General features: G+C 39.8%; 1 protein-coding gene across 1 annotated transcript in view; it reads left to right on the plus strand.

Annotated features, from left to right (window-relative positions):
• Positions 1 to 6,707, plus strand: part of LOC147631439 (uncharacterized) — a 44,013-nt gene extending 37,306 nt beyond the window's left edge. Inside the window, exons 4-5 of the mRNA XM_086809187.1 lie at positions 4,564 to 4,618; positions 6,603 to 6,707. Of these exons, the coding sequence (XP_086665313.1) occupies positions 4,564 to 4,618; positions 6,603 to 6,707 (160 nt within the window). The remainder of the gene's footprint in view (positions 1 to 4,563; positions 4,619 to 6,602) is intronic.
• Positions 6,708 to 11,756: the final 5,049 nt, after the last annotated feature.

Below are 11,756 nucleotides of genomic sequence, written 5' to 3' on the forward strand. Positions count from 1 at the left end.
TTTTTTCCTGCAATCTGAAATGGCTTGCATCGTGGATCTTCTTTCTCCTGTGGGAGACTGTTTTGGCGTCAAAAATGGAGGAGAAGTGATGCTTTATAATGTCTAGGTTCTCAGCCACACTCTTTCTGCAGAAATTTCATTTTTGTATCTCAGCATAGAGATTTGATCAGACGCTGACTTCTTTTTGAGAAGAGAGAACATCTCCTTTAAGGGTCTATCTATCTTGTCTGCCCCACCACTTTCTTAAAAAGAGGTTGATGTGCTGCCCCACTGATTTTGATCTTCTTTCTTTAGTACCTCTCTTATTTTGCTCAAATTCTCTTGAATATGTATCCGACCCTGATTAATTTTCTGCTCTAAGGACTGAAGTTCCATGTATTTCTTAGCCCTTCTCTCCACACGAAGCTTTGTGAATTCCTTTTTAATGTCTATAAATAGCTTTTGAGAGTCTCTTACTACATGTGCCCAGCTAGGCCTTGGTGGGGGATCTAAATGTATTAAAATGAGTTGTCGATATTAATTCAAGATTCTCGCATATAGATGGGAGAAGGAACAGTTTGGGGTCTGCATGGAACCAACCTGCTCTAACTTTTTGGGTCCCTTGGGAGAAAGAGCACAATATTCGATAGTGATCCAAAAGTGTTATATTGTGTTGGACTTTCACTTTGGTATTTAAGAACATATTACTAATAGCTGATGAGGAATAATATCTATTCATTCTAGCTTTTCTCAGGTGCCTACCCTGGCTCCCAGTTCCCCATGTGAATTCATGGTCACATGCCATATCAAGTAGGGCATGGATTCCTTTCAAATCCAACTAGCTAGGACGTTCTGAATCTCTAATGGTTTACCTCGAGTTTGAAAGTCTGTCCAGAGGAAATTCAACCATGTTAGACTGAAACTAAAATGAACTTCAAATTATTCTGTTCAAAGTGTAATTCTTTTGAGGATCATTTTCTTGCTGTTCGTAGAAAGGCATCCAAGATTTATGTAGCCCCACAAATGTGCCTCCACCTCCCTGCTCGTGGTTAGAGCTAAACCACTCATGTTGTTTGGAGATCAGTTCCAAGTTTTTCTTAAGGAGTTGTCTAGCAACTTTTACTTCTTGAAGACATATTATTTCATCGTGGTGCTTGATACATTCGTGTTGTACAAGATGATATTAAAATCTATCATATCTTTTGATTTTTAGGTGGGGGCGTAGCGTTCTTTTTCTATGGGAAGTGGGGTAGCCATCCCTCCAGCTTGTGATTGTCTTCTCTTTAGGGCAAGCGAGTCAACTTTGTTTTCCTAATGTTTTGCTTGACCAATGCCAGTGATGGGGATTTTCTCTTTTCCCCCACTGGTAGAGATTCCTCCTCCGCTTGAGAGGGAGCAGGGTCAAGGTTAATCTTGGAGACATATTGGAAATCCATTTCATCGACCTCTTTTTCCAGATCACTATCTTGGAACTGGGTGTTGGGGACCTCTTCATCTTGTTCCTCACTTGAGGAATCTTTGATAATATGTGTAGGGTTTGAGATATCTACTAGTAAAGGGGAGAACCTGTTGAAGTTCTTTCTTCTTGGTTGCTTTCTGAGGGACTGAGGGCGGCTTTGTCCTCTCCCTTGAGGAATCTTTGATAATCTATGTAGGGTTTGAGATATCAACCAATAAAGGGGAGAACTTGTTGAAGTTCTTTCTTCTTGGTTGCTTTCTGAGGGACTGTGGGCGGGCGGCTTTGTCCTCTCCCTCTCCTCCGTACAGTCTGGAAGCCTTGTGAAATGGAGTGATCATAAAGCTTAGGTTACGGACAAATTATCATGGATTAATACAAGATGAGGTTAATCTTATAGAATGGCCATGATGCCTAAGTGAGTTAAACCTCGTACCAAAAGGATGGCTATCAAGCTTGCCATGAGCCCTAGACCATGAAAGGCCATCTCCATGCAAGGAGCCAAGATGTCAAAAGGTTTCAAAAGGTAGGAAGGTAAAAAGTACAATGATAGTTTGTGAGCCCCCTTTTATACTTGAGCCCATGACCAAGGTCCTAGACCTAAACTAAAGGTGTTGCTTCATTACAAACCATCCCCTCCTATAATGATTTTGTCCTTGAAATCAAAGGGTGGTCATGTCCAAAGAAAAGACAGCTACAAGTGGCTATGTACAAAATCCAAAAATCACATCCATGGCGGAATGTCAATGTAGCGGAAGACCCATACATCAATCATATGACCCCCAGGGTCAAATAGAAAGGATGTAGGGATCCGGTCGATGATGAGGCTATCTATGCAACCACCTGGTTGAGGCATACAAAATCCAAGATAATGGTCCCACGATAATTTAGTACAAGTGGAGAGGATAAGAAACCATTGTCGATGACAAAGCTAGTCGAGTATCCTCTAGGATCAAACGGAAAAAATACTAGCATTGCCCCGAAGACGAGGTAATCCACACGTGTGACCACATATATGGAATGTAAATCCAAAACCCATGTAGGCTCCAAAGTAATGACTCTCGAACCACCTAGATCGAATGGAAAATGTACAGATGTAATGTCAATGTTGTGGTTGGCCAATCGTCCTAGATCAAATGCATAGATACCCACGTTGATGACGTAACTCACTATAACTCCGCCTGGGTCAAATGGATAGCCAAAGTGTAGACCATCTAACCATGGAACAAATGTGTGACCACTTGGATCAAGAAGGAAGTATCCAAGAACCACTGTGCATCACTGGTATGCTGCTTCCTAGTGCGTGGAGCTGGCAATGCTCACAAATGTTTCGGTTTTGTGTATCTGTTGTGATTTCTTACTGGTGCTGAGAGCTTGTGATGGCCTGGTTGTACCGAAGCTCGGTGATGGCCTTCAAGAGTCTTTTTTGTGTATTATTTGGAGCCATGTTAGCAGTGGGAATTGTGAAGGATCACCTTCATGGCATGGTTGGACATCTTGATGGTGATGTGACCCTCTTTGCCCAGATCTTGCTAGTGATGGTCCTTTGGCACAAGCCTTCCCTACACTTGTTTTTGCTTGCCTACGATTTTGTCTCACTGCTTACTGGTCTCTATCGTAGGCTGTCTCACTGTTATCATTGTCGCAAACAAACGCCTTTGATAAATGTCGGTGTTGTGGCTGGTCTGACCACCACCGTGTTGTATGTCCAATCACGGTTGTTCCTTGGCCTTGGACGAGATGGATTTTTTCCCCTCTTTGATTCCAAATGCCATGGCTAGCCCTATGTTGTTGTGTGCTGTTGGCGACTCCAGCCAGATGCACGCCCTGCACCAGTAACCCTGGCACAAGCAGTGATGCTGAGCGTACCTTTGGAAGTTGCAGATAAACTTGTGTTGAACTTAGTAGGAAAGTTTGTATCGGCCCATCCTTTTGTTACAGGCCTTTGTTGAGGTCTTTGTTTGCAGTTTATGCCTCTTTTACACAATTGCTTGATACACACAATACCTAGACATGCATCTGCATTAAACCTATACCCATGTGTTAATGGTCCTTTATGAATGGCTATCCAGGATCTTAGCAGTACTTCTTTAGTTTGAATCTGATTATGTATAGTAACTACTATGCTTTGATTTATTGGATATCTTGTTGCTAGTTCACTAATGTGAATTCTTGTAGGTACGGAAGTATGAAATTGTTAGATAGTATCTTGCTACAATAGGGCACTTTAATTACTATGCATGTAAGTTTTATTGCTTGTAAGTTTCTTAATTCAGTTTATATTGTAAATGACATTTGTAAGATGCATGTTTAACCCTTATCCCATTCCAAAATGGTTGTTGGGGGTTGTTTTTCTTTCCCTTTGTTTTCTTTTGTTTTTACATGCTTGGTCATGTCATGCTTGCATGTAATCACATAAGCTTGCATTTTAAAAATTGATCTAAGCAAAATCTAAAAATAATTATCACTAATTATTTTGTTATAGAAACAAATCATCATAGATTAATATAAAATTTAAGTTAATCTCATACAATAGCTATGATGCATAAGTGAGTTAACCTCTTACCAAGAGGATGGTTATCAAGGCTGTCATGAGTCTTAGACCATGAAAAGTCCTTTCCATGAAAGGAGCTAAGATATCAAAAGGTTTCAAAAGGTAAGAATGTAAAAAGTACAATGATAGTCCATGAGCTGTCTTTTACACTTGAGTCCAAGACCAAGGTCGTATACCGTAACTAAAGGTGTTACTTAATTACAACTTGACTGTCTTCTTTGGATTTTTTTTGGTGTATAAGAGATTGGGGGTGGTGGAAATTTAATTGGATAGTTTCTAATGAAATGCTCCTTTGACCCATAGTGAAAGCAAGCCTTAAGAACAAGGCTTAAAGATAAGAGGTTGCTCTATGGCAACACTTGAAGCAAAGTCAATGACAATAGAGCCAAGAAGATCCATGCTCAGGTCTATGCTTGTGGATGTCGTCAGGGATTTAAATCTACATTACCTTTGACACCCAATAGTCTACTGAAAGATTCAAGGAGCAATTTAACTAGCGGGTGAACATGCATCGGCAGATTGGGAGCTCTATCAGTGTTTTATTCACCAAATATTGAGTATCTTTGACTATTAGGTCTCGAGTGGATCAGTTATGGAGCATAGCACAAGCTTATGAGAGCTTTGGTTTGGTAAGTTCAACCAGATATACAGAGAGTGTCACAGAGAGCTTACCATTTTTGTGTGTTAAAGATTCTCCTCTATCATTTGTTGCACCTCCATTCTGGTGATGTTAGGGTCCCGGTTGATGCAAGATCTACTCGGCTTCTTCAGCAGGGCTCCCTTCAGCTGCATCATTTTTCTCTCTATCAGATAGAAGGAGCGGCTCTTGGCATCTTCCATACTCCTTTTGGGACACTGGACTGGGCCATCTTGGTTCTCCATGGCTTCGGTGATACACAGAGGTTGTAGCAAATTGGTTATGCCCTAGACTCAAGTATGGAAGGAGAGAGAAGAGGCTATTGTCATGCAGTGAAGTATTCGCCAAGTGTGAGGCTTGGAGTGATGTGTTCCCAAAAAGAGGCTCGCATATTGGGTGTCTCACATGCGGGGAAAAAAATCCCGTTGCCTGGCGCTTCCTCCTCTCTTCCTCATGATGGGTGAGGGCGTGATGAGCTCTTGAAGATGAGGATTGGTCTCCATGGGATCAAGCTGGATGGTGTGTTGATGGGATTGCCATATTGCTCCTTGTTTTTGGAGCTAGTTCCTTTGGATGTGATTTTCAAAGGAGTTGGTTTCATCCCTACGTTTGGTTTCGGCGTCACAAAAGGAGTCGAGTGGGGTTCCTCAGGCCGTGCAACCATCCGGTTAAGGGAAGAGCCTCCCCCTCTTCTCAGCGTTGTAACCAGACCCGATTAGATATAGTGGGAGAACGTTCTGGCGAAACCCTAGGTTGCAGGTTTCCATATGTTCATAGGTTTTCCTTTCGCTCTCCATCGTCAAGTTCCTCTCTGCTTAAATTTTCGTAGTGAGGTCCTGTCTAAATTTGTTGCGTAGACGTACTCGTTACCAATCATCTAAACTTTTTGAAAAATTAGCAGCACTTTTATAGCAGTAGCGAATTGCAATTAGAATTGACCATCAATAAAAGATCTGGATCTTGTTTTATATAGCATTTAAGACTTATTATTTTCAAAATCGTAATCTTTACTAAACTCATATCCGCAAACCAAGCTCTCTGGGCAAAGCCCTATTAAAGTTTTTAGTTTACCATTTGATATGATTCATTGTGTTCAGCAGAACAAATTTCCTTGAGTAACTTAGCCTCTCAGTCTTTTATATAGTTGTCTAGACTCTACATAGAGCTCACATCTAGCCTGGTGCCCACTAGCTAAATATATTGAAGAACCAACAGTGTGTCACGTGTAACCAACCAACCTGACGTGCACACGTACTGACCATTAATGAGAAGAACACACAATGTGTAACCAACCAACCTCACATCCCCTCCCCTATAAGTCACACGGGATGGGAGGCATGGGATCAAGGGTCCCTATGAAAAGGCGGCCCCGTCGGCTAATCGGGATCGTTGATCCGAAAAATTAATCTCGGGATAAAAAATTAATCTCGGGATAAAAAATTAATCTCGGGATCCCGAGATTAATCTTTGACGACGTGGAATAGCGGGGAGAGAATGTGGTTGTCATCATTAAAAGTTCAGATTATTTGTAAGATATTATTCTCTTAAGAGAATATTCACATTAAATTTAGTACCTTCATTGAGTAAATGAAGCCAACTACCAAATTAATCTCGGGGAAAACAGTTAATCTCGGGATCCCGAGATTAATATTTACAATCAAAAAACGAAATCTTTTTTGATGACTTCCTTCTCCATTCCTTTTGCTTTCATGTTTCATCAATCTCCATGGGGTTAATGTGAATCACAACAATGGAGCCTTTTATCTCCATTTGCTCTTAAGGTACTTCACTTCATGTTATATCTTTTTGTATTAGGTTCATAGAGGACATGGATGATCTATTTTGTGAGGAAGCTAGTGATATGTCCCTTCCCTATTCTACTGATGACTCAAGCGATGATTTAAGTGGTGATGAGTTACATAAACCCCCCACTCAATGACAAGACGTCCATAGGTCTAATGTGTTTGTTTTTGCAGCTTTCATCTCAATGGTTTCAAAATGACGACGTGGTTCTTTTGAAGAAGAATCTTTATGAGTGGATGACGAATGCGATAGGAACATTGTCGATGTCATCTCCATGAGTTTGGGCTTGACAAGTTCTATTGCTCTTCACATTTTGGATATGGTGACATTTTTTTGGTTATGGATATGATTATGGTTAGAGTTATGTCAATGATTATGGTTTTGATTTCATTTTGCTTATATGGTCTCAATGTGCAAAGTCAATGGTTATGGTTACATTTTGCATATGGTTATGACTAGAGTTATCTCAATTATTGTGGTTTTGATTACATTTTGCTTATATGGTCTCAACGTGCAATGTCTTATGGTTATGGTTACATTTTGCATACCAATATGGTTAGAGTTATCTCAATGATTATGGTTTTGATTTCATTTTGTTTATATGGTCTCAACGTGCAAAGTCAATGGTTATGGTTATATTTTGCATATGGTTATGGTTAGAGTTATCTCAATGATTATGGTTTTTATTTCATTTTGCTTATATGGTCTCAACGTGCAAAGTCTTATGGTTATGGTTATGACATTGTCATTGGTATTGTCAATGGCTATGGTTATGGTTATGGTATTGTCACTTGTTATGTTTATGGTTATGGTATTGTCATTTGCATTGTCAATGGCTATGGTTATGATATGATTATGGTTATGTTATGATTATGGTCTCTATGGCCAATGGTTCTATGCTTATGGTTATGGTTATGGCCAATGGTTATGGTTATGGTCAATGGTTATGGTTATGGTATTGTCAATGGCCAATGGTTATGGTTATGGCCAATGGTTATATGGTTATGGTTATGGTATTGTCAATGGTTATGGTTATGGTCTCTATGGTTCTATGGTTATGGTATGATACATTCTAAGGACCAATATGATATGATACATTCTAAGTACCAATATGGCTTGTATGTGGTCTCTATGGTCAATGGTTACAGTCAACGGTTCTATGGTTATGGTCAATGGTTATGGTTATGGTATTGTCAATGGTCTCTATGGTCTCTATGGTTATATGGCTGCTACTTATGGTATTTCTTCCATAAATGCTTATATGGTTATGATTATGGTTATAATCAATGGTTATGAATATGGTATGCTTCAAATTTTCCAAAAATGGATGCTTCAAATATACCACACTTTTTGGAAAAATTAATCTCGGGATCCCGAGATTAATTTTTCCAGAAAATATGATACATTCTAAGCACCACTCCTGTCAACCCCTTCGCAAGCATATCTTTTAGACAAGGGTAATAAGGCATGACAGGTGTGACATGAGAAGACAGTTTTAGGATCCACCATCAATGTTTTGGTGCAACAATGTGGACACCAAATGCGAGGAAACTTATCAAAACGAACACGACTTCGACCTCGTTGATGCTTTTTTCGAAGAGAACCATTTTGGTGTTTTGGCTTTGAAGGTTGAGATGAAGAGGCTAAAACCATTTCCAAGCTCTCCACATCACTTGCTTTGGCATGTGGTCTTCCATGTCCAAGACGTGTTTGTGTTACATTTGCTTGAATTTGTCGCACACTCCCTTGGGCAGGCATGTCTATTTTCTCTGGAGACACCAGTGATGAAAGTACATTCTTTGAAGCCGTGAGTTCTTCAAAAATGGTTTTTATCTCCTTTGGATCTTTCTTAAGTAAGCCTTGCTCAATCATGGAGAGGATGTCTTTAAGTTTCCCAATACAATCAGACACGTGTCCTACTGTCACGTTCTCTTGTGCTTTATCAGTAGCTGTACCACTTAAATCAATAGTTGCTTCAAAAGAAGTTTCATTTGGATTATCCAAAACATTGAGTTGATATCGTCTTTAGTATATAACAATGCTTAATCATGTAGGTCTCAAAACAATCATTATTGGTACCTTATTTTGGTGTTTCAAAGCCAAAGCCTCCATGTACATTGACATCCAATCGTCATTGGACACATTAGCTGCATTGTATGGCTATTTAAAAACTAGACAATTATTGCATCTTCTTATATGTAAAAGCAAAAGGAAGAGAATAGTACCTTGAAGCCGTACTTGATATGATAAAAAAAAATTTCTTGGGGAATCGTGAAGAACCTATAGATAATGCAATCCAGAGGAGAAGCTTTCGACATATGAAGTCTCTCTTTAGACATGGACATTTGTGCAACATGTCTAGAGCTTCCGACATCAAATAAATCTTCTACACAACACTCAATCACTAATGGATGAACAGGAAGGTTATATAGGTCACTTCTTGTCCCTGGTGTATGACCCTTATGAAAAGGATGCACAAATAAATGTACTTTGTCTACACCCTCTATGTACTCCACTTGCACTTTGAATGTGCAATCACACTTCTTGGATGTCCGCAACCTCTTCTTCCTTCCATGTCGTTGGGGCTTGCCTCCTCTATGACATATGTAGTCAACTATGGTCTTTTGAGGACCATAAGTCTTTGATGAACGTGCCTGTATCAATCTAACCTTGTACTCAATCATTATGTTCTTGAGTTGCTCCTCTACATTAGCCTTGGTCGTAGCTACTACATTTGGAGGATCCTTGTTGAGATCCATGTTATGGTGCCACGAGTGTGGAAGTGTATGATTTCTTGGGCGTTTACATCCACATACATTGATGGACTCTTTAATGTAGGATAGGGGGATACCATGCTTTTGAGTACCAATATACCATGTTGACTTGATTGTCTCTATTGTATCATTAACATTACGGTGAGCACTTATGCCCTCCTTAAGATGAGCTCCATAGACAATGCTCTCCCAATCCTCGATAGGAGCAATCCTTAGATTGGGTGCATCCTTGAGACAAAGACAAGGACTATTATCTTCTTTTGTTCCAAGAAGCATCTCATCTTTCAATCTCCACCACTTTTTTAAATCAAGGGATGGGCTACACTTTTTGAGATGATCCAATGATATTGATAAATCTTCTTACAATACTCTTATCATTAAGTTGTATGTATCTCTATTGAAGTAGAAATAAATACTTGATACATAAGCAAATGCATCAACAATAACTCTATGACCATTTGAACTACCATCAAAGCTATGAGTGGGGGGTTTATGTAACTCATCACCACTTAAATCATCGCTTGAGTCATCTGTAGAATAGGGAAGGGACATATCACTAGCTTCCTCACAAAATAGATCATCCATGTCCTCTATGAACCTAATACAAAAAGATATAACATGAAGTGAAGTACCTTAAGAGCAAATGGAGATAAAAGGCTCCATTGTTGTGATTCACATTAACCCCATGGAGATTGATGAAACATGAAAGCAAAGAAATGGAGAAGGAAGTCATCAAAAAAGATTTCGTTTTTTGACTGTAAATATTAATCTCGGGATCCCGAGATTAACTGTTTTCCCCAAGATTAATTTGGTAGTTGGCATCATTTACTCAATGAAGGTACTAAATTTAATGTGAATATTCCCTTAAGAGAATAATATCTTACAAATAATCTGAACTTTTAATGATGACAACCACATTCTCTCCCCGCTATTCCACGTCGTCAAAGATTAATCTCGGGATAAAAAATTAATCTCGGGATCGTTGATCCGAAAGATTAATCTCGGGATAAAAAATTAATCTCGGGATCCGAAAGATTAATCTCGGGAAAATTTTTTATCCCGAGATTAATCTTTCGGATCCCGAGATTAATTTTTTATCCCGAGATTAATCTTTCGGATCAACGATCCCGATTAGCCGACGGGGCCGCCTTTTCATAGGGACCCTTGATCCCATGCCTCCCATCCCGTGTGACTTATAGGGGAGGCTCACATCCCAGCTTATGCACCCACTTAGCATTGATTGAGAACTCAATCGACCTACAAGATGGAAAGCGATATTGCCTTGCCAGTACTTGCCAGGTTTATGCACTAAATTGTAGCAGCATACATGTGGAGATCAATTTTTTTTTAAATTTACAGACAGGATGGATTATATTATAACATAACAGAATACAAAATGCTTTTTAAACAGAGAAGCATAACTCTTAACGGATAGATCTTTTGAAAGCTACAAGTTCTGAAATTTTTCCAACAATTGATTCATCCCTCTAGTTGATGATCCTCATCTCTTCTTTTGTTTCCCATGCTTAATTCAACTGAGAGTAGGTTGCTTGGGTGAGCTTGTTGAATTTCTTGTTGGCTCTACTAACTAACTCTTAGTGCTTGTGTTGTACCTTCTTCATTGTTTTCTCTTTCATTGGTCCATACTGCATGGAGGACAATCAACCACAGGAGGCAGCAGAATTTTGGGGGGGACTAAGTTGGACCATATGTTTTTGAACCTGTTATTCCATGTTTCCCTGTTCCATAGGATATTCCATCTCTGATTTAGCTTTAAAGATATGAGTTGGGGTAAGGTCGGTAGACTTTGGAATAGGGAGGAGAGGTTCACTGTGCTCCACGAGAAGGATTTTTTGGGGACTTTTATCTTTGCTCAGAAGATGAGTGTTATGCCCTTCCCATAGGTCCATTCTTGCCTGCAGCAATTCAGATCCAATTTGATTGATTCTGTACTTGTTGCATAGCTCCTCCTGTGTTAGCCATCTGCTATCTCTTGGATGCCTCATACTTGTAACCCTTTTTTGGACAGAGAGAGAGAGCTAGTTTGACCTGATGAGGTTGAAATAGGGGGGAGGGTGATTGCCGGCCACCAAATTGAGTCGTTGGAGTGGACTCCATGAGCCCATCTTGGGTTAGGATTTAGCCAGGGTGTTCTAGGCTGTCCAAAGGCTCCTTAGGAGGGAGCTTTCTTTGGGTTTAATCTGGTAGGGGCTGAACCACAGAGTGGTCTGAGGGAGGTTTTCCACGCAGGGCAATCCTTGAGAGAATTTCTCCAGATCTCTGTTTAAGAGAAGTGGAGATCAGTTTTAAAAACATGAAGCAAAAACTAGTGGTGGGGGCTGGCTTGGGCTGGCACTTGAGAAAGTAATTAAGCAAAAGAAATAGAATTGGAAGCACAATATACTCTCTTACCCAGCCATAGAAAAGCATTAAATAGAGTAGCTACCCGCTGCAAATGGGCGGTTCTCAAAAAGCTCAAATTACAAAGCAAAATAATGTAGTGCAAAGCACTCAATGTGGAATCAGAACAACATAACTTATTTCTAAGGGCTG

This window comes from Cibotium barometz, chromosome 15, assembly GCF_041138505.1.
Source record: "Cibotium barometz isolate CiBa-2024 chromosome 15, ASM4113850v1, whole genome shotgun sequence".
NCBI classification, from domain to species: Eukaryota; Viridiplantae; Streptophyta; class Polypodiopsida; order Cyatheales; family Cibotiaceae; genus Cibotium; species Cibotium barometz.